The sequence below is a fragment of the Pagrus pagrus genome, assembly GCF_965226575.1.
Source record: "Pagrus pagrus genome assembly, chromosome: 10".
NCBI lineage: Eukaryota > Metazoa > Chordata > Actinopteri > Spariformes > Sparidae > Pagrus > Pagrus pagrus.
This window is the reverse complement of record NC_140194.1, coordinates 268100-295436: the sequence shown is the minus strand read 5'-3', so window position 1 is coordinate 295436 and position 27337 is coordinate 268100. Positions and strand designations below refer to the sequence as shown.

The 27337-nt window shown below is 51.0% G+C and overlaps 1 protein-coding gene across 4 annotated transcripts; it reads left to right on the top strand.

Moving 5' to 3' along the window:
- The first annotated feature begins 528 nt into the window (after positions 1 to 528).
- On the top strand, positions 529 to 25988 carry zfc3h1 (zinc finger C3H1-type containing). Of its 4 annotated transcripts, none has more exons than XM_084364794.1 (35): positions 529 to 1227; positions 1881 to 2282; positions 2565 to 2728; positions 2807 to 3218; positions 4122 to 4333; positions 4431 to 4554; positions 4774 to 4868; positions 5365 to 5556; positions 5864 to 6025; positions 6125 to 6262; positions 6630 to 6748; positions 6868 to 6990; positions 7144 to 7318; positions 7406 to 7534; positions 13909 to 14580; positions 14669 to 14787; positions 15148 to 15279; positions 18733 to 18854; positions 18929 to 19030; positions 19168 to 19293; positions 19446 to 19623; positions 19707 to 19893; positions 20037 to 20225; positions 20449 to 20686; positions 20865 to 20970; positions 21096 to 21294; positions 21418 to 21512; positions 21594 to 21698; positions 21866 to 21970; positions 22225 to 22387; positions 22876 to 22976; positions 23062 to 23163; positions 23591 to 23630; positions 23848 to 23910; positions 25236 to 25988. In XM_084364794.1, exons 1-35 carry the CDS (start codon positions 669 to 671, stop codon positions 25329 to 25331), a joined length of 6246 nt encoding a protein of 2081 aa, XP_084220920.1. In that variant the 5' UTR covers positions 529 to 668; the 3' UTR covers positions 25332 to 25988. The 4 variants fall into 4 exon arrangements, with proteins under 4 accessions (XP_084220920.1, XP_084220919.1, XP_084220921.1 ...); XM_084364793.1 differs by having other exon boundaries at positions 2559 to 2728; positions 6871 to 6990; XM_084364795.1 differs by having other exon boundaries at positions 2559 to 2728; positions 19815 to 19893.
- The last annotated feature ends 1349 nt before the right edge of the window (positions 25989 to 27337 follow it).

Below are 27337 nucleotides of genomic sequence, written 5' to 3'. Positions count from 1 at the left end.
CAAGACTTTCCTTCAGTCTCTCCTTCAGTCTCTCTCTCACTGGTCATCTGTTCGCCCTCCTCCCCCCAGTGAGGAGCTGAGCAGTTTGATGGGGGACAAAGGAGTGTTTCCGTGTGTTTGTCGGCTCTTTGGAAGGAGCAGCCTGTCGCTGAACCGGCTCCTCTGGCTGCTGATGACAGTGTGCACAGGTGGTTGGCATTATCCAGGATGCCCTGCAGCGAGTCCACACAGGAGCTCTGACATGAAACAAGGGCAATTCATTCAAATCAAAGTCAACAGGAACCGTAAGGCAAACCAGAGGCATGATGCAGGGTGGATATCAGCTGGACACGGGCCTGGACTGTGACCCAGCGACCCAGGACAGGGGATCCTCCCCACACACACACACACACACACACACACACACACACACACACACACACACGACTGATGTTAATATAAAGATAGACTGCAGTCACACTCCGGTCCAGCTGGTGGCGCTGATGTTGAACTGCCGGCATAAAGCATGAAGAAGAAGACGAGGTCTCGTTGTATCGCGAGAGTTGTGTGAGCAGCAGAGACGGACTGACTCCATGAAGCGTCGCTGAAACATGAATTCAGTCTCCGCAGATCGATGACTTCGCTCTCAGCGCTTCAGTATCAGCCGACGGTTCGTCCGGACCTCCAACATGGATTTAAATAAAGTGAGCCGGTCTCCTCGAGAGGAGGGCGAGCTCGAGGACGGAGAGATCTGCGATGATGAAACCGAGGACAGTGTGCCGATCCGGCGGGGGGATGGTAGCAGGCCGGGCCGCGGCGCTCCTCCACGTACACGAAAGCCTCACCACCATCCGCACAACATGCTGCCACACATGGGCCACCAGCCGCCGGATTTCCGCCTCATGATGCCGTACAACCGACCTCACGGACACGGGCCCGTCCCCCCGAGCCACCGGCAGCAGTGCGGCCCGAGCGGGCCCGACCGGCCTCCCGCTCCCTCCCCGCCGCCGCCGCTGCTGCTGCTGCCGCCGCCGGGACTCGGTCCTCACGGAGAGCCGAGCCCGCGGACCAGCTTCTGGGAGCGGAGCCACGGAGCCCTGGGCAGGTTCCGACACCGGGCCTTGCCGAACGGTGGACGCGGGCATTGGAACCGAGGAAGCCGGGGAGGTGTTGACAGCAGAGGTCCACTCGGCCGGTACGGGCCCGGAGACAGTCACGGCAGCAAGAAGGACTCTCCGTCCAGAAAACGTATCCTTCACACGGTACTGATGATCTGGTGATTAATGAGGTGCAGCCTGACAGATGACCCGGTCCAGTCTGGTCCCGGTCCAGTCTGAATGTAAATATAATATTAATATATCAGAGTATCTGAAATATGTCGTCATACTGAAAGTGTGATCGCTTTAAAGCTTTAACAGAAACGATGACGTATTCCTGCTGAGAACTTCCGGTCTCCTGTGTGGATCAGTGCAGGTGCTATCAACTAATCAATATAATATTTAAATGTCAGAATAAAATCAGAACCTTTACAGCAGCTGGAGACACCAAAACAGTCTACCGATCAATACATTTAGATCCAGATCAGTGACATCACCTATACAGGTCCTGGTGTGAGAGCGGGTTCTGATCACATCTTTATAATCTCTATTTAATATGAGCTGTGAGGCAATCAATCGATTAATAGATTAGTTAATAGAGATGAAATTAACCGACAGCTGTTAATAATTAATGAAACGTTTTCTCTCCGGACTCTCAGGTGTCGGTGTGTTCTGGTCTTCTGGACCTCACTGACAGTAAACTGGACCAGTTTGTGTGAGAGTTGACAGATGAAATGATTGATTGATTGATAAAATGATTTTCAGATGAATGTGTGTTTGTACTTTCCTGACCGTCAGCCTCAGAGAAGCTGCTGGGTCGGAACCAGGCAAGGAAAGCGGCTCACAGTGTTTCCAAAGCAGAGACCAGTGTTGACGAGTCCTTCGAGGACTTACTGTCCAAGTATAAGCAGATTCAGCTGGAGCTGGAGTGCATCCGCAAAGAGGAGACGATGGCTCTGGAGCCCAAAGAGTCGCCTGCCAAAGACCCGACCCGAGACACCACTGCCAGTATTACAGAGACCAAACCAGTACCAGAACTGGCCCCAAGTCCAGAGGACGCGTCTGAGCTGGAGACGGCCGAGAAGAAAGTGTTTCAGGCGTTCAACATCAAACCTCTGCGTCAGAAACTTCCCACCGCCGCCAACCTGGACGAGCTGAAGAGGAAGTGGGCGGAGCAGGAGGGAGGAGGTGCTGCTCAGCTGGAGGGTGAGAGAAATACACACTTCATCTTAATGTTTAATGTGTGAGACAGCCAGAACTGGGTTCAATGTTCTGAAACCACAACATCAACTTCATCTGCACTGGTTCTGATCAACCGTCATCATATTTGTCACGTTGATTTCTTAACAAACGCAAAGTGTCAGAAAACAGAAACAGGTTTCTTACCTAAAGAGAAAATACTGTTAATACTCAAATATATAAATGATCAGCTGCTGAGTGTCAACAAGTCATGTAATGATGTCACTTCCTGTGTGCTGCCAGGTGCAGAAGAAGAAGAAAGACCGGCTCAGGATGGAGCGGACACAGAACAAAGAGCTGATGAAGAGTCAGAGGAGACGAAGACGGGCTGCGGCGAGGAGACGACAAAGATGTATTCGTGTCGGAGCGAGTCGTCGGCCTCCAGCGAGGACTCCGTCGTCTCTCCTGACAAGGTGGGCCAGACGTTACATCACACATCACATCTGGGCCAGAATCACTGTGTTAAAACGTCTGTGTCTGGTCCCGAACAGCCGCTGGTGAAGGTGGAGGAGGAGGAGCTGTCGGAGCTGCAGCTTCGTCTCCTCGCGCTGCAGTCGGCCAGTAAGAAGTGGCAGCAGAAAGAGCAGCAGGTCATGAAGAAGAGCAAAGACCGGATCACTAAAGTGGTCCAGGAGAAGAGCTCCACCTCCACCGCTGCTCCACCCAGCAGGCAGCAGAGAGTCACCACCAGGTCCGCCTCCTCAGCCGCCGCTGCCGCTGCTGCTGCTGCAGCGGCGTACAAGAACAGGACCAGGTCCAGAGACAGAACCAAGACCGGGCCCAGACCTCCAGACAGAGACAGAGACAGGCTCAAACCAAATCCTAAAGCTGGGCCCAAACCTGCGCTGGAGAGAGGCAGATTGCCGGGAAAAGCTCACCTGGCCAAGAAGGTGATCAGTCCAGGTGAGACAGCTGCCTTCATGTGAGTCCACTGGAGTCAGTAATCAATAATGACCCAGTCATCACAGCGAGCAGGACAGGTTCTGTTCAGTGAGACGCTAACGTATTGGACTGACAGGCCTGAACCCTGACATGTGATTGGTTCAGTGTGAACACCTGCTGCAGGTGACAGCTGACGGTGACTTTAACACAGAACCAGAGCTGCAACAAGTCGATCAATCAATCAGTCGATCAATAGAATATTATTCAGCAGCTGATCATTTCAGTTTGTTTGAGCTTCTGTTTGAACTTATATCACATTTATGATCCGACCAGAATTTATATTAACAGGTGGGCTGATGATGTCACTCAAGGCTCGGGTGACCAGCAGCATTCACTGTATGTTAAACTAAAAGATCAATGAAGACGGCTGCAGTGATAGATGAGGATGATGATGAAGAAGGTGACCGGTGTGAGATCAGATGAGTGGTTCCGACAGGGGGAGCTGTGGTTCCGACAGGGGGAGCTGTGGTTCCGACAGGGGGAGCTGTGGTTCCGACAGGGGGAGCTGTGGTTCCGACAGGTGGAGCTGTGGTTCCGACAGGGGGAGCTGTAGGCAGTCTGTCTGCAGGTGTAGCTTCAGATCAATGTCCTGATTTATAGCTACAGTTTCTCCCTCGATTAAATAAATTGAATCTTAATTAACGAACGATTGAGTCCAACTCCAGACTGAAACTAAACTCTGAGCTCTGATTGGCTCTCGAGGACGATGTCTTACAGACAGAGTCCAGAAAATAGTTTTAAGATGGTGAATAATCCTGAAGAACATGTTGCAGCTCCACCTGCTGCTGTGGAGGAGCGTCCCGCCACAGACTGATGATCGGATCATAATTAAGATGTTGTTGTTGTTGTTGTGGTGGTGATCAGGCTCGGCAGCGAAGCAGGCGTTCAGGAAGCAGCAGCTGAGGACGTGGAAGCTACAGCAGCAGAAGGAGCAGGAGGAGAAACGACGACAGGAAGAGGAAGAGCGACGCAAACGGGAGGACGAGATTCGCAGAATCCGCGACCTGTCCAACCAGGACGAGCAGTACAACCGCTTCATGAAGCTGGTGGGCGGGAGGACGAGGACACGCAGCAAAGTAAGAGGACAGACACAAACAGCTGCAGCCTTTAATGTCCATCTGCTTCTGTCTCGTCCCAGAGTGACAGTGACAGGATGTCTGTTGTGTCCTTCAGTCCAGAGACCGAGAACACAGGAAGTCTGCAGGTAAACAAGGTGTGGACGCCTCAGGGAACCTGTACCAGTACGACAACTATGACGAGGTTGCCATGGACACAGACAGCGAGACCAGTTCACCAGGTGAGCTCAGCAATTCAACATTATATTTGTTTGTGGGTTCTGATAGCTGGCTCCATTTCTCACTCACACACACACACACACACACTCACACTCACACACACTCACACTCACACTCACACTCACACTCACACACACACACACACTCACACTCACACACACTCACACTCACACTCACACACACACACCTGTTGACACTTCCTGTTGCTTCGTGTGTTTCAGTCCCGTCTCCGACGCACACTCAGCTGACTGCAGATGATCCAGGATGTTTCCCTCAGGTGTCTCTGTACGTGACCGACTCTCATCACTTTGGAATGGTACGCACCCCGAACACTGCATCCAGCTGTAGGAGAGTAGCGTTAGCATTAGCATTAGCATTTAGTAGTGTCATCATCCATACAGTTTATTGTATTAACATCAATAACAACATTCATCAGTGCGGGTGCTAAAATAACTTACGAGATATAAAATATGATCATAGCTGTGAACTAAATGATAAAACACTGAAGAACATGGTGATGAAATTCAGCCTCTTATTAAAAATGAATCATTAAAATGATCAATAACACTGAAACATGTCGTCATCATTAGTTTATCCGATGTTTGTTTGATCAGGGACCCTTCAGTGTTTCCACGGTTATCAATGAATCAATACAACAAGAAGCACACTCTAATTAAAATTCATCTTCGTTGGTCTCTGGTCCGTGTGTCTGTGGTCCGTGTGTCTGTGGTCCGTGTGTCTGTGGTCCGTCTGTCTGTGGTCCGTCTGTCTCTGGTCCGTGTGTCTCTGGTCCGTCTGTCTCTGCCTCTCAGGATTTCTCTCAGCCCTTCCTCTCCCCCTCGCTGTCCGGGGTTCCTCCCCCGCCTCCTCCTCTCCCCCCTCCACCAGACGAGCTGGAGCCTCCTCCCAAACCTCCGTTCGCTGATGAGGAAGAGGAGGAGGAGATGCTGCTCCGGGAGACGTGTCTGATGTCGATGGCCAACAAGAGAGTGACGGTGGTGGAGGTTAGTTCTGCTGCCGCTCCGTCAGTCTGATCACTTTCTTTAACATGAGACTGAATGATGAAATGAATCAGGTGCTGCTGTCTGTGAGTGAGTCCAGTCTGATGTGGATCCAAATATAAATCTGGATGTAGTTGATTTAATTATGTTTATTCATGTATTTTAGCAGGTTTAAAAAACACTAACGTCTGTGTAGAAGTGTTAGATGTCGGACCTGACTGGTCTTTTTACTGTCGGCCATTTTAAATGAAAGAGTACAGCTCAGTGTGTGTGTGTGTGTGTGTGTGTGTGTGTGTGTGTGTGTGTGTAGGAGAAGAGCTGCAGTGCTCCTCCGTCTCCCAGCCGTCAGCCTCCTGCAGACGTACAGCAGCCGACCAGAGGAAACCTGAGCACCGTCAGTCTCAACACAGTGTCTCAGTCCAGAACCAATAAGTTCTCCAGAGGACATCACCCCCCCAGAGCTCCACTGGTGGTGAGACACACACACTGTGACAACCTGAAGCATCATCTCATCTCTGATAATGATGATGAAGATGAGTGTGTATAATACCTGTGTGTTGTCTTCGTCCAGTTGCCCAGACACAAGTCGGTGGTGGTGTCTCTGAACGACTCAGACGACAGTGACTCGGACGTGGACGCCTGCAGCTCCACTCAGACGGCGTTCGGAGGACTCGAGTTCATGATCAAAGAGGCGCGGAGGACGGTGGAGGTGAGTCCCACCGCTCAGATCAGATCAGGCCCGTGTCCACGTGGTGTTTTTTTCACTGGAGTGCAGAGAGAAACCCGTCTGACATGTCAGGGATTTTCATCTCGGAGCGGCTGCACAGAAAAAGTGGAGCGCTCTGTCTTTTCTCTGGACGACCGCCTGCTGCTGACGCTCACTCCTCAGTGGGAACAACTGAAAAAAGACGCTGTTGTTAAGAAAAAAAACACTGTGGACGCGAAGCTTCAGTCCATCAGAGGACGTCACAGAGAAGTGAATCAGTTCAGAACTAAACAGACAGTTAGTTCAACACAAACTCTGTCTCTCTGTCTCTCTGTCTCTGATGGATGGTGTGATGATTATCTGTCTGCAGGCAGCGAAGCCTAAAGCAGCGTCCGGATCTGAGAAAGAGAACAACCCGGTCAGAACTCCAGAAGCTTTACCTGAAGCCAAGAGGGCTGAGTACCGGCTGCTCAAAGAGGAGATCGCCAGGTAAATAAAACCCTCAGTACAGATGTGAGACTGAGGCAGCAGGTGGTCACACGCCTGACACACGCCTGACACACGCCTGACACACGCCTGACACTGACACTGTGTTTGTGGTCTGACAGCAGAGAGAAGCAGAAGATGTTGAAGGATCGCAGCTCGACTTTATCCGCTGCTTCCGACCAATCAGGAAGATCTGCTGCAGAGACCAGATTGTGTGAGGCGGAGCAGAGACTCAACAAGCACAGGTGAGACTGAACACACACGCAGGTGAGACTGAACACACACGCAGGTGAGACTGAACACACACGCAGGTGAGACTGTGTGTGTGTGCGTGTGCCTGTGTGGCTCATAACAACCTGTCTAACACACACATTAATGCGTGTTTGTGTGTGTGACAGAGAGCTGCTGCAGAGGGACGAGGCCGTCCTCAGACACCTGCTGCAGCAGGAGCTGAAGAAGAGAGAGTCTCTGAAGGCTGCTGAGGGGAAAGTGGCCAAACTGAGGGAGCAGCTGCAGGCCAGCGAGAAGATCGTGGGAGCCAATAGGACGCTGCTGAAGAAGCTGCAGGAGCAGGTAACACACAGCCGCTGTCTGACCTGCCCTGGCCTCTGTCTCACCTGTCCTGGTCTCTGTCTCACCTGTGGTGGTCCTCCTGTGCAGGTGCACCGTGTTGAACATCGAGTGTCCATTAAGAAGAGTCAGGCTGCGAGGCTGGAGCAGGAGCTGACTCAGGCTCGGCTGACCGTCGGCAGACGATCCAAACGACAAACTGAGTCCAACCAGACGCTGGTGAGAGACACGACACGTCACTTCCTGTTGTTTTGTCCTGTTGCAGAGGGTGGACAGTGAAGACAGTGGACAGTTACCTGTTGTCCAGGGTGTGGGATGTGTGAGAGGAGTTTTGGTGACGTGTCCCTTTAACTCAGGATGTAGAGAGCTGACGTCACATCCTTCCTACAACAAACTACAGCAGTGAGACACGCATACATATTTATTTATATATTATATATTATATATTTATACATTATATATTTGATCCTGTTGAAATTGAGCCGTAAATCAAAGTCAAACTACATTTGATCACATGATGACCTGTGGGTCAAACCGGAAGGGGCGGGGCTTCAGCTCTATAACGGACATGAACACGTTATCAGCCATTATGGGCCAAAGTGTCGTTATTGTACAGTAAATATCGAGTATTGGAGATTTTCTGGTGCAAAACAAGAAAAAAAAGAAAACTTCTAGGCTTAATACAGTAAACATGTTGTGATAATGACTGACGGAGTAGTCAGGGTGGTCCTGAGGTCAACTGTACCCACCACTGTCAGAACTTATGGACCAAAGTGATGTTATTGTACAGTAAAAAATGAGTATTAGACCTTGTTCGGTGTAAATAAAGGGCAGGGTTAGGGGTTAGGGTTAGCCCCCCCCACAACTTGATAGATTGCCTTTTTGTCGTATTATTTTGAAAACCGGAAGTTATCTCGCTCGGTATTAAACTAGCGCTGACTTTCTCAGTGGACTCATTCGCCGGAAGTTCCATGAATAGAAGAGAATCCTTTATTGTCACTGTCAACATTGTCACCAACGTGTGCATTAAAGTGCAAGGTGGTGCAAAAGTGCAAACTAAGTGGGAGGAGGACGGAGGATGTATTGCACTTGGGAGTGTGTGTATGTATGTATTCAATGTCAGTCCTTGCGTGAGATGGATGGGGGTGGGGTGATGGTTCTGGCAGCCTGGTAGAAAAAGCTGTTGCTCAATCTTGCGGTTCTGGATTTGAGAGAGCAGTACCTCTTTCCAGAGGGGAGTGGGGAGAACAGGGCATGTCCGGGGTGTGTGAGATCAGTGCTGATGTTTCTGGCCTTCTTGTGCAGTCGGCCAGAGTAGATATCTCTGAGGGGGCAGAGTGGTCCCAATGATCCTCTCTGCCGTCCTCACCACCCGCTGTAGGTCCTTCCTGTCCTTGGCAGTGCAGCTGGTGAACCACACAGTGCAGCAGTAGATCAGGATGAACTCAATGGATGCTCTGTAGAAGTTAACCAGCAGGGGGCGGGGGAGATGGGTCTGCTTCAACTTCCTGAGGAAGTCTCTGATGGGCCTTCTTCACCTGATTCGAGGTGTGGATGGACCAGGTGAAGTCGGCTGAAATGTGTACCCCAAGGAAGTTGAAGCTCTCCACCCTCTCCACCTCCTCTCCTTCAATAGAGAGGGTGGGAGGCACAGTCCTTTTAGATTTCCTAAAATCCACTATGAGTTCCTTGGTTTTGGTTGTGTTGAGGTCCAGGTTGCTCTGAGAGCACCAGTCAGTCAGGTGTTTGACCTCCTCCCTGTAGGCTGACTCATTGTTGTTCTTAATCAGTCCTACAATGGTGGCGTCGTCAGCAAACTTAACGATGGTGTTTGTGGGATGGATGGGGGAACAGTCATGGATGAAGAGGGAGAAGAGGGGGGGGCTGAGGACACACCCCTGCGGTGCTCCAGTGTTCAAGATGAGTGTGGAGGAAGTGCGGTCTCCCATCCTAACGCGCTGGGGTCTGTTCCTGAGAAAGTCCCATATCCATGCACACAGTGAACTGCCTAGGCCCAGGTTGCCCAACTTCATGACCAGTTTTTGGGGGATGATTGTATTGAATGCTGAGTAGGGCTGCCCGATAAATCGAAATTTCATCGTCATCGCGATATGAACATGTGCGATAAACACATCAAAAGACTGCCTGACGAGCGATGAATAAGAAAAATCATTTTGTTTACATGCGGCATGCATGCACCGTGAGCATGCTAACATTGAGCCTATCAGACGGAGCCTTGGATACAAGGGCCAATCAGATGAAGCCCCAGCTAGCTGTTAGCTACCCTGACAAAATTAATCGGCATCAGTTTGGTGGTGATAGCCGGGTTATGATGGCTGAGGGAGGAGAGAAAAGCGATGAACATGGTCGAGGAAGAACAGCACTGCTGCTATATGGAGTTATTTTGGATTCAGGAGGGACGACGTTGTAACGTGGGCTGGTGAAGGGGAAGGTGATGGTCCACTTTAGTGAGGCAACGCCGGGTAGCTCCGGTTACTCCAGAGACGGCAGGCAACACTGCGGGTTTCCGCACGGCACTTTTATTCATCACACTGACCGCGCCATGCCAGGTCTCTGCGGCACTAATGTTACAGGCATCCGTGCAAACGAACACACCGAGTTCTTCTGCCGACAGTTTACAAAATAAAGACACATTAAAAGGGAAGTCTTCGCTCTGTTAGCGGTTTCCTTTCTCATGAGGAGCGGAAGTACACCTGCTCTTCTTCATCGTACAGGTTACATTACCCATTAAACAAAAGGAGGCGCCACCTAGTGGCGCTACATTAAATAACTCTGACTGTTACAGCATGTTACAAAGACAAGTACTGTGTGAGCACATCAGCACATCATGTGGTACATGTCTGAAACCTAACAAAGTTAACATGCTGGTTTTCTTGGCCAAGAACTTGTGTTAAGGGAATAACTAAGGTTGTAACTTGACCTAAAGGGTCGATATGTTTTCCTGATTGTATTTTCTCTTGACTTATTGGGCCGGTCCTGCTCTATTTCAGTTCATACTATCGATCTCTGCACCTTGTTAGGCAGAGTCAAGGGCCTCGATGACTGTGATGAGAGACATTACAGTTAATATAAAGTGCCATGTTTAATTTATATTTATTTAATTACGTAAGTTGTTTCCCCCTGGATTTTTAAAATTTATTTCAACTCTGCATGGTAAGAGATGTTTTGGTTGAGTTTACAAGAACATAGTTTAAAGGGAGCAGGGGAGATTAAACTTTAATTTCATATAATTATAATGTCTTATTTAAATTAATGTTCTGCTTAATTGTTTGGTATTCATGTGCAGTTTGTTCGATAAAAGCATGTTCAAAATAATTTATTTCATTCTTTATTCAGTGGCTGTTCAATGTTTCGGGTCTATGTTAGCTGTCTACATATTAATGCGGAAACACTATTATTAACTGTATAGTTAATAATATGCCAACTCCAATATTTGTTTATTTATCGCAAGTTATATCGTCATCGCAATATTGAACAGTGTTATCGCACATCGCAGATTTTCCTCATATCGTGCAGGCCTAATGCTGAGCTAAAATCCACAAATAGCATCCTCACATAGGTGTTACTCTGGTCCAGGTGAGTGAGGGCTGTGTGGTGCGCCATCATGACGGCATCCTCCGTTGACCTGTTTGCACAGTAGGCAAACTGGCGCTGGTCTAGGTCAGCTGGGATGGCGGACTTGATGGAGGGGAGGATGAGTCTCTCAAAGCATTTGGTGATGATAGGGGTGAGAGCAACCGGGCGACAGTCATTCAGGCAGTTCACTTTGTTCTTTTTGGGTAAAGGGAGGATGATGGCTGATTTAAGGCAGGTGGGAACCACAGCCTGTTGGAGCGAGAGGTTGAAGATGGTTGTAAATACCTCTGCTAGCTAGTCTGAGCAGGCCTCGAGTACGCATCCAGTGACGCCATCTGGGCCAGGCGCCTTCCTCGCGTCGACTCTGCGCAGGGTGGCTCTGACTGGATGTGACTGCAGCTGTAGCAGGTCGTCATCCCCTGGTGGAGCAGGAACGATGTTTTCCCTGTTGTGATGGTCGAAGCGAGCGAAGAACTGGTTCAGTGTGTCCGGGAGGGTGCTGTCTGATGGTATTGTGTCTGTGGTGTTGTTATTGTAGCAGTCAGGACCTTAATCCCCTGCCACGCACCTCTGGAGTTGTTGTTGTTGAAGTGAGCCTCGATGCGCCTCTGGTAACTGTGCTTGGCTTTTTAATGCCCCTCCGCAGATTTATCCGTGCTTCTTTGTAGCTTAGGTCCCCTGCTTTAAAGGCAGTGTCCCGTGCCTTGAGCAGTGTCCTCACTTCACTATTGAGCCACGGTCTCTGGTTAGGGAACACTTTGACAGTTTTAGTCTCTGTCACATTCTCAGTACAAAAGTTGATGTAATCCAGTACTGCAGATGTGACTGTCCAGGTCTGTCCCCTCTGCAAACCCCCCAGTCTGTGACCTCAAAGCAGTCCTGTAGGGCTGAGGTGGTTTCCTCAGTCCAAACTTTGACTGCCCTTGTGGTTGTTGTGGACAGGTGACCGGAGAGACCCAGGTGAGGCACAGGTGAGGCACAGGTGAGGCTTTATAAGCGTTGGAGATGTTGCAGTAGACCTGGTCTAAGATGTTATTTTCTCTGGTGGGGAAGTTCACGTGTTTGTGGTATTTGGGTTGAACGGATTTCAGGTTGGCGTGATTGAAATCTCCTGCGACTATAATTACACTGTCTGCCTGCGCAGCTAAGTGCTGGTTGATGGACAAGAGTAGCGGCTCCATGGCTACATTAGCATTAGCATTAGCATCAGGAGGCACGTAGACAGCAAGTATTACCACTGACGTGACCTCCCTGCAGAGAAGAAAGTCTGCACTGCAACAACACGGCTTCAGTGTCCGGAGACAGTGAGTGTTTCTAACAGCTGTTGGTGCATCACCTGTTGTCAATGTAAACAAAGTCCTCCTGTGTTCTTACCAGCCTGGTGTCGGTCGGCTCTGCAGACAGCACGGCCCGCTGCTCAGTACTCAGTGTCCCGGGCCGTGAGAGGTGATCCGCAGTCGTAGTTCGTCCATTTTGTTGTTTAGCGACCGGGCGTTGGTAAGAAGGAGCCTGGGCATGGCCGGTTTGTAAGGGTTAGCCTTTAGCCTAGCCGCTAGTCCCCCTCTGTTGCCCCGCTTCTGCCTCCTGTGTCTGCGCCGCCGACGCCACTCCAGCGGGGGGATGAAGCCGGCTCCGTTCCGTGGCTGCCGAGTCTCCGGGGGAGCGGTATCCGAGAGTTAAGCTCCATGACACGGGCGCACTCAAGATGTTGGTGCGGATGGCTCGACTCCGCGGAGACGAACCACGGCCCAGTCTCAGTCCGGGTGGTTTCATGGTTTCAGTGTTAATTTAAATCCGTTTTATTTTCATGCTCCAGAGCTAGCTTTAGCTGTCTGCTAGCATAACTAGCAGGTTAGCATCGTTTATGAGCCTGGGTTAGCATCACAGTAAATAAATAAAGATGAAAGCAGCAGATATAATGTGTTTATATTGATTAGTCTATTAATTGTTTTATTAAGTAGCTGATGAGCAGGAACACAGTGAGACATGTGAAGCTAATGATGATGACAAGCAGATGAAACGCGACAATAACAGAAGAAAAGACCAGAAACATCTCACATATGGACATGATGTGTTCATAATTATAAAACACATGGTGTGTAGTTTATACTCGGTATTAAAGTATATAAATGTAATTGTGAAAGACTAATCTAAATGTGTATATATAAACATAAAGGATATAATGTATATAACATTCATACACACTGATATAGTAAATACATGTAAAGGAAAACTACAGAGTGGATATGAATAACTGCAGAAGATGTCATCTAATGGTATAACTACATAGAAGATACAGCGTTGCCTTCTGGGAAATGCAGTGTTAAATACCATGTAGTTACATCATTGTTTTGGTAATGAAGATTTAAAGTAATGTGATTACTCTGTATTACTCATGTTCGATCACATGAGCTTCCTGTCCAATGAAAGTCGCTGCGCCTCTTTAACACTTTGTACTCGCTGTTTAAAGCTGCTGAAGAAATAAAGTTTATTATTATTTAAAAAGAAACAGGATGAGATCACACACACTGCGTCACATCTGAATGTGTAGAGCAAGCCTGAACACGTGAGCTCAGAGTAATCTGACTACTCTGGTAATCTCTCTGTTACTGTGTTGTTTCTGTTTACACACACGTGCATGTACAGAGCCGTGCAGCAGCACGGTGCACAGAACCAGAACCTCATTACTGATTATCTCAGATGATGGTTATTCTCCTGACAGTCGGCTGCCTTCAGGACAGGTGCTCACCTGTCAGGTGTCATTATACAAACACCTGACAGGTGCTCACCTGTCATTAACTCCTCGTGTAGAGTTTGTAAGAAGAATCTTTACCGAGCGACCGGAGGACTCGGTGAACTGACAGTACAGATGTTTTGTTGAGACATGGCCTGTTGAAGTTAGAGGAGACAGAAGGCAGTACAGGTGAGAAGTGTTGCTTTATGTTCAGGTGTTTGTGTGTGCGTCACTGACCGAACTGTCCTCATGTGTCCCTCAGCCCAGTAAACTGCAACGTGTGGACGGCGCCCCCCGCGGGTCAGAGCGACACTTTGCAGAGCTGATCGCTCAGAAACAGCGGCTCCAGCAACTCGAGTCAGAATACGCTCTCAAGATCCAGAAGCTGAAGGAGGCTCAGGCCCTTCGCAACAAAGGAGTCCAATCAGAACTGCTCACTGAGCCGGCAGCACGAGCTTCCACCCCCCCGGACCCCCAGCTGACACCTCCCTCCACCTCCTTCCCCCTGCCCCAGCCATCCCTGCACGACCTCACCCAGGACAAACTCACCCTGGACAGTGAAGACGTCCCCGAGGCTGACGACCACGAGTCAGAGCCTGCAGCTACACCTGCACCTCCACCTCCACCTGCTGCTGCTGCTGCAGCAGCTAAAGGAGGCCGCCGACACTCCCTCCGTCAGTCCAGCTGCTCCTTCACCAAACCAAACCTGGAGCAGCTGAGCGCCACACCAGCTAAAGACTGCAGCTCCACCAAACCTGACAAGACCTCCACCAGCTCCACCTCCACCTCCAGGCCCCCTGCGGAGATGTTTACTGGGCTGGACGTAGATGCTCTGAAGCTGCAGTACCAGCAGCAAGCCCGGCTGGGAGAAGTGCTGCTGACGGAGCTGCACAGACTGGGAGGACATGTGGACCCTAACCCTCCACCTGGACAGGTGAGCTTTAAAATCCTGCATCACGTTTTCTTCATCCTGAAGACCAGTTTATTAAAGGTGTCTGTGTGTCTGTGTGTCTGTGTCTCAGTCACTGCAGGTGGTTTCACTGGAGCCCGACACAATAACCAGCCAATCGGGGAGCTCCGAGCTGAAGCCTGTTCCGTTCGGATCATATCACAGCCCTCTGCTGGTCTTCAGGTCATACAGGTAGAGTCCACATCAACACACTGCACACGTTTATACAGGTGACAGTCAGAACTAAGGTCAGAACCACAGAACACATCAAACTGTATCATGACAGAGCTCAGCTTCTCTCGGTGGATCAGAACCATTCCCCCGCAGGAGACGCACAACATTCATCACTGTCATAACAGAAAACAAGAGGAACCAGAAGTCCGACAGTCTGAGAGGAAACACTCACTCTGATGATCAAAATTAAAATCAGTGTTGATCCACAGAACCTCCAATCAAAAGACAAATGCAACTGAGACGGACTGAACAGTACCGAGCTTTACGACAGCGCCCACACACAGGCTGAATAATGTGTGTGTGTGTGTGTGCTCCCAGGTTCAGTCCGTTCTACAGAACCAAGGAGAAGCTGTCGCTCAGCTCCGTCACATACAGCAACACCATCGAGCCCAACAAGAGCTTCTGTCGCTTCGACCTGACGGGGACCTGCAACGACGACCACTGCAGATGGTGAGAGCACCTCCTCTCTGCTGCTCCTCTCTGCTGCTCCTCTCTGCTCCTCACTGCTGCTCCTCCTCTCTGCTGCTCCTCTCTGCTCCTCACTGCTCCTCCTCACCACTCCTCCTCTCTGCTCCTCTCTGCTCCTCACCGTTCCTCCTCACTGCTCCTCCTCACCACTCCTCCTCACCGTTCCTCCTCACTGCTCCTCCTCACTGCTCCTCCTCACCACTCCTCCTCTCTGCTCCTCCTCTCTGCTCCTCTCTGCTCCTCACCGTTCCTCCTCTCTGCTCCTCTCTGCTCCTCCTCACTGCTCCTCCTCACTGCTCCTCCTCACCACTCCTCCTCTCTGCTCCTCTCTGCTCCTCCTCTCTGCTCCTCCTCCTCACCGTTCTTCCTCTCTGCTCCTCTCTGCTCCTCCTCCTCTCTGCTCCTCCTCCTCTCTTCTCCTCCTCCTCTCTGCTCCTCCTCTCTGCTCCTCCTCACTGCTCCTCCTCTCTGCTCCTCACCGTTCCTCCTCACTGCTCCTCCTCACTGCTCCTCCTCTCTGCTCCTCACCGTTCCTCCTCACTGCTCCTCCTCACCGCTCCTCCTCTCTGCTGCTCCTCTCTGCTCCTCACCGTTCCTCCTCACTGCTCCTCCTCACCACTCCTCCTCTCTGCTCCTCCTCTCTGCTCCTCTCTGCTCCTCACCGTTCCTCCTCTCTGCTCCTCCTCACTGCTCCTCCTCTCTGCTCCTCCTCTCTGCTCCTCTCTGCTCCTCCTCACTGCTCCTCCTCACCACTCCTCCTCTCTGCTCCTCACCGCTCCTCACCGTTCCTCCTCTCTGCTCCTCACTGCTCCTCCTCACTGCTCCTCCTCTCTGCTCCTCCTCGTTCCTCCTCTCTGCTCCTCACCGTTCCTCCTCTCTGCTCCTCACCGCTCCTCCTCTCTGCTGCTCCTCTCTGCTCCTCCTCACCGCTCCTCCTCTCTGCTGCTCCTCTCTGCTCCTCCTCACCGCTCCTCCTCTCTGCTCCTCCTCACTGCTCCTCCTCACCGCTCCTCCTCTCTGCTGCTCCTCTCTGCTCCTCCTCACCGCTCCTCCTCTCTGCTCCTCCTCACTGCTCCTCCTCTCTGCTCCTCCTCACTGCTCCTCCTCTCTGCTCCTCCTCCTCACCGCTCCTCCTCTCTGCTCCTCCTCTCTGCTCCTCCTCACTGCTCCTCCTCTCTGCTCCTCCTCCTCACCGCTCCTCCTCACCGTTCCTCCTCTCTGCTCCTCCTCTCTGCTCCTCCTCTCTGCTCCTCCTCTCTGCTCCTCACCGTTCCTCCTCTCTGCTCCTCCTCTCTGCTCCTCCTCTCTGCTCCTCACCGTTCCTCCTCACTGCTCCTCCTCTCTGCTCCTCCTCTCTCCTCCTCACTGCTCCTCCTCTCTGCTCCTCCTCACTGCTCCTCCTCACCGTTCCTCCTCTCTGCTCCTCTCTGCTCCTCCTCTCTGCTCCTCCTCACTCCTCCTCCTCTCTGCTCCTCCTCACTCCTCCTCCTCTCTGCTCCTCCTCACTGCTCCTCCTCACTGCTCCTCCTCTCTCCTCCTCTCTGCTCCTCCTCACTGCTCCTCCTCTCTCCTCCTCTCTGCTCCTCCTCTGTGCTCCTCACTGTTCCTCCTCTCTGCTCCTCTCTGCCCCTCCTCACTGCTCCTCCTCACTGCTCCTCCTCTCTGCTCCTCCTCCTCACCGCTCCTCCTCTCTGCTCCTCCTCTCTGCTCCTCCTCACTGCTCCTCCTCTCTACTCCTCCTCTCTGCTCCTCACCGTTCCTCCTCTCTGCTCCTCCTCTCTGCTCCTCCTCCTCACCGCTCCTCCTCTCTGCTCCTCCTCTCTGCTCCTCCTCACCGTTCCTCCTCTCTGCTCCTCCTCACCGCTCCTCCTCACTGCTCCTCCTCACTGCTCCTCCTATCTGCTCCTCCTCACTGCTCCTCCTCTCTGCTCCTCCTCTCTGCTCCTCCTCCTCACCGTTCCTCCTCTCTGCTCCTCCTCTCTGCTCCTCCTCACCGCTCCTCCTCACTGCTCCTCCTCACTGCTCCTCCTATCTGCTCCTCCTCACTGCTCCTCCTCTCTGCTCCTCCTCTCTGCTCCTCCTCCTCACCGTTCCTCCTCTCTGCTCCTCCTCACTGCTCCTCCTCACTGCTCCTCCTCACTGCTCCTCCTCTCTGCTCCTCCTCTCTGCTCCTCACCGTTCCTCCTCTCTGCTCCTCACCGTTCCTCCTCTCTGCTCCTCCTCTCTGCTCCTCCTCTCTGCTCCTCTCTGCTCCTCCTCACTGCTCCTCCTCTCTGCTCCTCACTGCTCCTCCTCTCTGCTCCTCCTCACTGCTCCTCCTCTCTGCTCCTCCTCTCTGCTCCTCCTCACAACTCCTCCTCTCTGCTCCTCCTCTCTGCTCCTCACCGTTCCTCCTCTCTGCTCCTCTCTGCTCCTCCTCTCTGCTCCTCCTCACTGCTCCTCCTCTCTGCTCCTCCTCACTGCTCCTCCTCTCTGCTCCTCCTCTCTGCTCCTCACCGTTCCTCCTCTCTGCTCCTCTCTGCTCCTCCTCTCTGCTCCTCCTCCTCACCGTTCCTCCTCTCTGCTCCTCCTCACTGCTCCTCCTCTCTGCTCCTCCTCACTGCTCCTCCTCTCTGCTCCTCCTCTCTGCTCCTCACCGTTCCTCCTCTCTGCTCCTCTCTGCTCCTCCTCTCTGCTCCTCCTCCTCTCTGCTCCTCCTCTCTGCTCCTCCTCTCTGCTCCTCCTCACTGCTCCTCCTCTCTGCTCCTCCTCTCTGCTCCTCCTCTCTGCTCCTCACCGTTCCTCCTCTCTGCTCCTCCTCTCTGCTCCTCACCGTTCCTCCTCTCTGCTCCTCTCTGCTCCTCCTCACTGCTCCTCCTCTCTGCTCCTCACTGCTCCTCCTCTCTGCTCCTCCTCACTGCTCCTCCTCTCTGCTCCTCCTCTCTGCTCCTCCTCACTGCTCCTCCTCACAACTCCTCCTCTCTGCTCCTCCTCTCTGCTCCTCACCGTTCCTCCTCTCTGCTCCTCTCTGCTCCTCCTCTCTGCTCCTCCTCACTGCTCCTCCTCTCTGCTCCTCCTCTCTGCTCCTCACCGTTCCTCCTCTCTGCTCCTCTCTGCTCCTCCTCTCTGCTCCTCCTCTCTGCTCCTCCTCTCTGCTCCTCACCGTTCCTCCTCTCTGCTCCTCTCTGCTCCTCCTCTCTGCTCCTCCTCACTGCTCCTCCTCTCTGCTCCTCCTCTCTGCTCCTCACCGTTCCTCCTCTCTGCTCCTCTCTGCTCCTCCTCTCTGCTCCTCCTCTCTGCTCCTCACCGTTCCTCCTCTCTGCTCCTCTCTGCTCCTCACTGCTCCTCCTCTCTGCTCCTCCTCTCTGCTCCTCACCGTTCCTCCTCTCTGCTCCTCACTGCTCCTCCTCTCTGCTCCTCCTCACTGCTCCTCCTCACTGCTCCTCCTCTCTGCAGGCAGCACATGAGGAACTGCACCCTGACAGGAAACCAGCTGTTCCAGGACATCCTGTCCTACAGCCTGCCTCTGATTGGCTGTTCAGAGAGCAGCTCGGACGATGATGTCACTGTTGCCACAGGTGAGTCACAGAACGTTTCCTTCACCACACAAAGTGTTTCAGACTTACCCATGATGCATTGCTCTGTTGCGTAGAAAAATACATGAAGAAGCTGTTCGGCACCAACAAAGACCGGATGGGAGTGGACCAGAAGGCCGTCCTGCTCGTCAGCAAGGTCAACGAGAGCAAGCGACACGGTCAGTTCACCACGGGCATCGTCATGGTCATCGTCATGGTCACCGTCATGGTCACCGTCATGGTCATCGTCATGGTCACCACCTTCACCAGAGAAAGTATCTGCAGACGTCTGAACTCTTCTTCTCTTCTCCTGCAGTCCCTCCGTACACCACCTGTAAGGACCTGAGGAGGTGGAGGCCGAAGCCGTCTCAGAGCAGTTCGTCTCCTGAGGACGACAGTGAGGACGAGACCGCAGCTGGACACACGACATCCGGACGACACGGTGAGTTCACATCCAGAGGCTTCATGATGTCATCAGGAAGGACTGAGATAATACAGTGATCAGCTGACTGGATCAGCTGACTGGATCAGCTGACTGTGGATCAGCTGACTGTGGACCAGCTCAGTCAACACTGATCTGTGTGTCTCTTCCAGACGGCGGCTCCAGGACCAACCTGTCTGCTCTGGACGTCTGCGTCACATCAGAGGACAAACGTTATTTTGTCAGCGAGACAGACGACATATCAAACCTGGAGATGAGCGTCCTGGAGAGTCCTGGAGACACTCAGCTGTGGATCAAATTAGCCTTCAAGTACCTGAATCAGAACGAGACGTGAGTCACCAAACAGCCCGCTGACGTCCTCGTCTTCACCCCTCAGGTGACTGTCCTGTTTCAGGTGATGTGTCTGTCCACAGGTCTGCAGCAGAGTGTCTGGAAGCCGCCTTGAACACGTTGTCTCGAGCTCTGGAGACAAACTGTGATAACCCGGAGGTGTGGAGTCACTACCTGTCTCTGTTCTCCAGGCGAGGCAGCAGGGAGGAGGTCCAGGAGATGTGTGAGATGGCTGTGGAGCACGCGCCAGACTACAAAGTGTGGTGGAACGTAAGTCCACAGATGTCTCACCTGTGCAGCGTGCTCACCTGTCCGTCTCGTTGAAGGGACAGTAACACTGAGTGTGTTCTGCCACAGATCACATGAACTGGACTCGGGTGTCCTGATGTGTGTCGCTGACTTTCTCTCTGCAGTATTTGAACCTGGAGAGCTCGTTCGAGGGGAAGGACTACGTGTGTGATCGTCTGCTGCAGTTTCTCCTCACTGAGGCGTCTTCTGGAGTCTCAGACAAACTGTCCTTCCAGCTGATGGAGGCTCTGCTTTACAGAGTCCACCTCAACCTGTTCACAGGCCGCATGGAGAGCGCGCTGGCGATTCTTCAGGTGAAGCACCGAGACAGAAGTGCAGTTTGTGTGTGAATCAGCTGAAAACACAGTAATGTAACAGTGTAGCGGTAGTTATTAACCCCTCGACGTTCAGTCGACCTCTTCAGATGTTTGACAGTGAAGACTTCAGCTTTAAAAGGTTAAACAGCATCTTAATTTAATCAGTTTGGATCTCTTGGATTACAAACAATAATCAATGATCATAATAAATTGTGTGCAGAACGCCTTGAAATCGGCCCATGACAGGAGTATAGCAGAGCACCTGACAGCCGGCGACCGGGCGCTGCTCTGGCTCTCTTACATCCACCTGACAGAGTTCGACCGGCTGCCGTCCGTCCTGTACGACCCGGCAGAGTCCGGTCCGTCCAGACTGGTGAGCAGAGAGTCCTTCCTGCTGCCCTGGAGGAGCCGGCAGGACGTCAGCACGCCGCCCGACATCCTCATCGCCCTGTTTCAAGGTACAGACACCAAACACACGATGCTCCCGTCCAGTGTGGAGATGAGTGTTTACTCTTCTGTGTTTCTTGTAGATTTATACTTTAAACTTTATTGGTCGTGTTTTCACAGTGAAGTCAAATGTCTTTGTTGTAGCTGATCATATGATATTAAACCGTTTATCTTTGTGTCCCCTCTCAGATGCCGTCCATCAGTGCAGTGATGAGTCAGTGTCTCAGAGTGAGAGGACGCTGGCCTGTCTGCCTCTTCACACCAACCTCATCCTCCTCCACAAGCTGCTGGACAGGTGACACCTGCTGTTGATGTCACCTGATGTCATTCACAGACATGGTTTATGCCTGAATATGGTGTCATGTAGCAGTGCTGGCCTGGCCCAACACCATGTTTACAGGGACTGTTGTCTCTCTGCAGGTTTGATGAAGGTGTTGTCCTCTGTGGGTCTCTGCTGCGCTTCTGTCCTGAGTCCTGCACTCTGAGAGACGGTCTGGCCGAGCTCCACATCCGGAGAGGGGACACGGATCAGGCAGTCAGCATGTGGCTTCACGCTCTCGTCGAGTGTCCCAACAATGCCGAGGTCTTCTATCACTCCTGCAAGTTCCTCATGAACCAGGTGAGGAGACATCACAGCCGCTGTATGACGGGTGACGGCGGTGACGGTGGTGATGACAGTGGTGACGGGTGACGACACTGACAGGTGTGTCAGGTAGTTGATGTTCTGTGCTGATGTTTACAGGAGAAGTCGAATGCCATCGTTCCTCTGTTCAGAGGATTCATCCTGAGTCTCTGTGAGGACCAGCAGAGTCACAAGAGACCTGTGGATGTCCTCAGGTACTGTGTGTCTGTCTGTCTGTCTGTCTGTCTGTCTGTCTGTGTTTCTTCAGGTGAGTCTGACTGTTCTTCTCTCCTCAGACACATCCTTGGTTTTCCCACTGAGGAGCTGCTGAGAGGTCCAATCATCAGAGAGCTTCAGGAGCAGCTCAGCCAGCAGCTGCCATACCTCCACCTCATCCACTGGTGTGTGTGTGTGTGTGGGTGTGTGTGCGTGCGTGCGTGCGTGCCTGTGCGTGCTGATGAGTAGATGAAGCGGTCAGAGGACAGTGTGTAGAGGACAGTGTGTAGAGGACAGTGTGTAGAGGACAGTGTGTCTTCCTGGGAGGTTAACTTTGTTGTTGTTGCTGCAGTCGCTGGCAGTGGCTGCACGGCTCCGTGGACGACACGGTGGACGCCTTCGAGAGAGCGCTGGGATCAAACATGCAGCTGGACGAGCTCCACAAGCTGTGGATGGAGTGAGTGTTTGTCACTGTGGACGTCTGTCCTCTGTGTCTACATGTAGATTTTGTCCTGAAGCCTCACTGAGCTCTGACTCACATGTTCAATGATTCTCATAAAACTTCTATCAACTTCAAAACCTGCGTCAGCACCAGCTGATCTGAGACCTTTGTTACCTGAACAGGTGAGAGTGGCGCCATGTTTTCTATTGAGACAGACAACAGACTGTGTGTGTGTGTGTGTGTATCTGTGTGTGTGTGTGTCTCCACAGTTACCTGCTGTTCAGCAGCAGTCAGCAGGCCCGCGGTCCGGCCAACACTCAGTCCAAACTGTTCTCAGATCTGGTGCAGCGCTGTCTGAGCACCGTCCCGTCTCGACTGGAGGTTCCCTTCAACTCAGCAGAGTTCTGGAGCTGCTACAGCTTCCACAACAAGGTGAGACTCACCTGAAAGAAGAGCCTGTTCACACCTGATGCTACGGTCCATCCTGAGTGATTAGAACAACATCACCAGACTCCCTTAACAAATGTAGTGATTTTAAGAGTTGTTTCAAGAAGAGAAACGTTGTGAAACTCAATCATTGTCTCCTTGTTGTAAATTCAGCATTAAATGAAAACAGTAAGTTGTGTGTTTCCTTGTAAAAAGTGTCAGTTTGTGGCAGCATGGCTGTACCAGCCTGTCTGCTTCTGTGTCTAAAGTGCTAAAGTCTGACCTGCCAACATTTAGCAGCTGTTTGAACACACTGTTTACACTGATTTCACCATTTACACTCAATTTATGAAAGAAGAAACATTTTACAAAGACACTAAACAGTAACCAGTATAGGCTACTTCTTTGTCCCCAGACTCCCTTAACAAATGTCTCCATTAGGAGGACAGATTTTGACGCTTGGTTGAAGCTTTGATTGCTGATTGGCTCTTTAGGTGGTGACTCTTTACCTCAGCTGTCTGCCGCAGTCCCAGCATGCACTGGTGCTGGAGAGACTGAGATACGCCATGCCCAACAACACAGAGCTGGGTCTGAGGTACACGCACACGCACACACACACACAGTCTCAGGACAGTTGGTGTGTTGCTCGCTGCTCTCTGAGTTGCCTCGTTGCTGCGCAGGTTGCTGCGTCAGGAGTGGCAGGACGGACACATGGAGCAGCTGAAGTTCCAGGCGAGGATGTTGAGCACTAACTCTCCAAAGTGTTTGGCCAACTGGAACATGTGAGTGCACAGAAACACCGAGGACGAGTCTGATGATGATGTGTTTACTGTCGACAAATCAAAACCAACAATAAAGTCTGATCCTGTCTGTCACAGAGCAGTGAGGCCCAGTTGGGGGGGCGGGGCCCTCTAGAGGTCGTCAGGATAAATGATGACTGGACACCAAAACATATCTGACATGAATTATTGTTTGTTTCTGTGTATTCTTCTAATCTTTGATTGTTTATGATGTCTGATGAATCATTATAGATTCATGACGAGGTTTGTAGCTGCTGCCACACGAACACAAGATCTATCTGTGAGGTGTTGTGGTGGTGGCCAGCAGGGGGCGGCACGCCGCAGACAGGAAGCCAGACGGTGTTGTTGGTTTGAGTGTGAACATGTTGAAGACAGACGGATGAATGAAGTTGTGTTTGTGTCTCGGCAGAGCGATCGCTGTGGAGACAGAGCTGAAGGAGCGATCAGAGGTGAGTCAGTGATGGAGGGAGGAGACTCGACAGGAAGTTCAATCACAGAAGCCAGGTTCACTTCCTGTTTGTTGTTACTGAACCTGATTTCTTCTTCTGCAGGTTTTATGTGTTGTACAGTCGCAGCTGGCTGCAGTCTGTTTCATGTTACTGACTGGACGCTCCGCCGTCTGCTGTTTCTCCTCCTCCCTCTTTTACTGTCTGTTGTTTTCTGTAGGTGCGACTTCTCTATCAGCAGGCGCTCCATCACCTCCCACTGTGTGCTGCCCTGTGGAAACATGTAAATCACCTCCTTCACTTCCTGTCTAACACTCAGGAGACACAACACACACACACAGCTTACACTGGGTCTCTTCAGCTGTGCCAGGCTCGGCTGCAGTCGACTCATGAAGGCAGTAACGTGCCGACTGAGAGAAAACACGCTGTATGTGCGTCTCAGTCGCCACATTCACGCCGACCTCAGAGCGGGAGTCGTGTGACAGCTGCAGAGGTGGAGACAGTTTCACTGCGGCTCTGATCCGGAGGTGGTTCTGATCCGGAGGTAGTATCAGAGCTGCAGCAGAGGAGAGACGGCATCTGTATGATGGACGCTGATCCTCTGAGGACCTACAGTAGCAAGTTTCCCAGAATGCATTTCGTGGCGACCGGCAGCGGTAGTTGTAAAACAGGCGCAAAGCTGTTTTATTTCCCGCTGCAGCGCTGTTAATATGTCACTTTATTAAGTTTTAACATGTTTTCATGTAGAAAGTAACCGTTCAGACCCCCAGTGTGCGGTTAGTTTACTCAGATGACGGCTGTTTAGTGATTTGCCTCGATGTTTCTGGAGAAGTGAAGCTCCAGAAGGAGCGGCTCGTCTCAGAGGCAGCAGCCCGTCTCCAGAGGTGTTCGGCCGGCCAACATGCGTCGTCGTCCCGGGGGAGACAGCAGGCCAGTTATCTTAACGCTAGAGGGAAGCTTCATGTCTGTAGTGGACAGTACACAGTACAGCGCTGTCTCTGGAGCTCTGTGTGTACAGACATCACCAAATATTAATTAAAAAAAAGTTCTAATTAACAGAGTACTTTTGTTTTCCTCGGGAACGCTCCCTTGCTCCGTCATTACGTTTTTTAATCCCGGCTCCAGCGCATTGCATTGTGGGAAACAGTAGGCAGAGTAGACTGGTCGGATGCATACTGGAAATATTTTCCGAATCAGTACGACATCCGGGAACTTTTCGCGTACTGCAGATTTTGCTTTTGTTCACATACTACATACTACATTTTGGCCAAATCGGTGTACTGGCAGTACAGAATCCGGTTTCGAATACAGCCAGTGCCTCTCTGAAGAGTTGACCTCTGCAGACGCTCGCTGCTGATTGGAAGACGTGAAAAAAGACGCTGTCGCTCAGAATAACACTATGAGGACACGGAGCCTCTTATTGATTATTTATTAATGAGTTATTGAATGTGTCAGCTGGTTTTATCCTGATACACACATGAAGTGACCCAGTGTTTACATCACACCTGTATCCACACACACACACACACACACACACACACACACACACACACAGGTGTTGAGCTGCTGCTGCCTCCCCCCTCCTCACCCCTCTCTGTCCCCCTGCAGCGGCTGCTGTTTGAGGCAGCAGAAGGAGGACAGACGGACAGACTGACGAGGCTGGTGGACAGATGTCAGCAGGTGGGCGTGAGTCTCAGTGAGTGATCACAGAAGACCAGTGAGAGACGCCGTCAGCTGCTCAATAAACTCAAATCAATGAATCAGTCGATCGATCAGCTGTAATGACTGAGTGAGATCAGACAGATGAGACGAGGTAAGACAGACGTCCCCCTCCTCCCCTCACCTCCCTGCTGCACTTAACTCTCATCACATACGTAAGTATCGAGCTGCTGCTGCTGCTGACGCTCAGTGTTCCTTTGATTCATGTCCTCCTTTATGTTTCTGTCACTTTATTTTGGTTCCATTTCCTCCCTGTTTGTTTTACTTCCCTGAGGGGGGGAGGGGTGTGTGGGACGGACGTGACATCACTGTGGTGTTTGACCCCGTGTCTTTTAAAGGATGTCTTTTCTTTGCCTCCGGAGGAACAACAAGACTTTAATTTTGTAAAAGTGATCAAAGAGAAACTTTTTTGATTATTGATCGGGTCTGAATGTGAGCGAGAGAGAGAGAGCGAGCGAGAGACTGATCCTCGTCCGTCTGGACTCGTCGGACCTGCGACCCGCTCTCATGTGCAATCTGTCCTTTTTCTTTTTGTCAACACGATTAAAGAGTATTAGAGAGGCGAGGAGAGCCGGCCTTCACTGTTGTTTTTTATCTGTTCCATTTAAATGTTATTAAATTATTTTCTAACGAGAAAAAGAAGAAACGTCTCCAGAGTTTTTATTGTGTCACCAGAGTCTCAATCTGAAATATTAAACACCACATCACAAGTTCGCTGAGACAGACGACATCATTCATCCATTAAAGGTCAGGTTGAGTCCAGTTAACTGAACGGGACCAAAAACTCTCTCCAGGTGGACCAAACTGGCCTCAGATCAGCGTTCAGCTCCTGGAACGAGTCGAGTTTCACTGATTAAACATTCAAAGATTTGTTGTTGGTTTGTTGCAGAAATAAATTTGATACAATATGAAACATGTTGATCGATCAGAGATGGAAGAATTTACTTCAGTCGGCAGATAAGAAATTATACAAACAATATAAAGAAATACATCAATAATTCTTATTGAATATTCTAAAGAAAGATGCACAGGAAGTTTTCTACGGTGGCTGATTAGTTGATAAACACGTGAACATGTTGCAGGTGAGGTTAGAGGATGACATCACAGCTCAGGTGTGTACACTGTAGATCATACAGAGCAGCAGGTGAGTCACTTTACCAGTTTATTAAAGCTGCATGTAATCTGATTACCTGCGTCCTGTGACTTGAGTCACGACTGGATGCACTCAACTGTTGGAGGTCAGATCAAAGAGTTATTAGGCTCGTTGGAGATGAACTGCGCCTCGCCTGGAAGGTGGACGAGACCAGGCGGCAGCAGCAGGGGGCGCTGACAACAAGCTGCAGTCCAGTCGGACAGTTTCCAGCCGCCGTCAAAGAAAATACAGGAAGTCAGAAATATTTACATCCTGTTAGAGCCATCTGTAGGCTATCTGTAGTTTACACAACACGGTCGGAGAGCTATGGCTGAAGATACTGCGCATGCGTTCTTGGTCGCTGATGAAACTGAAGCAGAAGAGATCCCCCTACTTTTCCACTTTGCACATGAATTACACTGTGTTAATCCTCTTAATGGGCAGATGGGATGTGGTGTGATTTTTAATATGTAATCTCACAAATGTAACAAATAGAAATACAAACTTTGAGGTCATACAAAGTGGATTTTTCTAAAATGATAACTACTTTTCACTGTGGTCTAAATGTGTCAATCATAACTTTTTATTTGTTTAACGATGCCACTGTTATGACTGAGGTGAGAGTCAGAACGACTGGGCAGATTTCAGCCCTTGGAAGTAATTTATTGAACAAGAATTGCCTACAAAGTAGATTTATATAAAGACACTGTCATTTATAAACCACACAATCCCTAAATGTAAGAAATTGAACTGCTGAATTAACAGTCCAAACGTTCTCACAGCTACTGTACAGGCTACACATGGGGAGGACAAGCAGCAAAGGTTTCTTATGATCTTTATTCATTGATGTATTTATATT

Excerpts from the sequence above, each read along its gene's own strand:
- zfc3h1 (XM_084364792.1), top strand. The coding sequence starts at position 669 with ATGGATTTAAATAAAGTGAGCCGGTCTCCTCGAGAGGAGGGCGAGCTC. Across the intron at positions 6,263-6,629 it reads AGGCGCGGAGGACGGTGGAG|GCAGCGAAGCCTAAAGCAGC; the intron begins GTGAGTCCCACC and ends ATCTGTCTGCAG. Across the intron at positions 19,031-19,167 it reads CAACGAGAGCAAGCGACACG|TCCCTCCGTACACCACCTGT; the intron begins GTCAGTTCACCA and ends CTTCTCCTGCAG.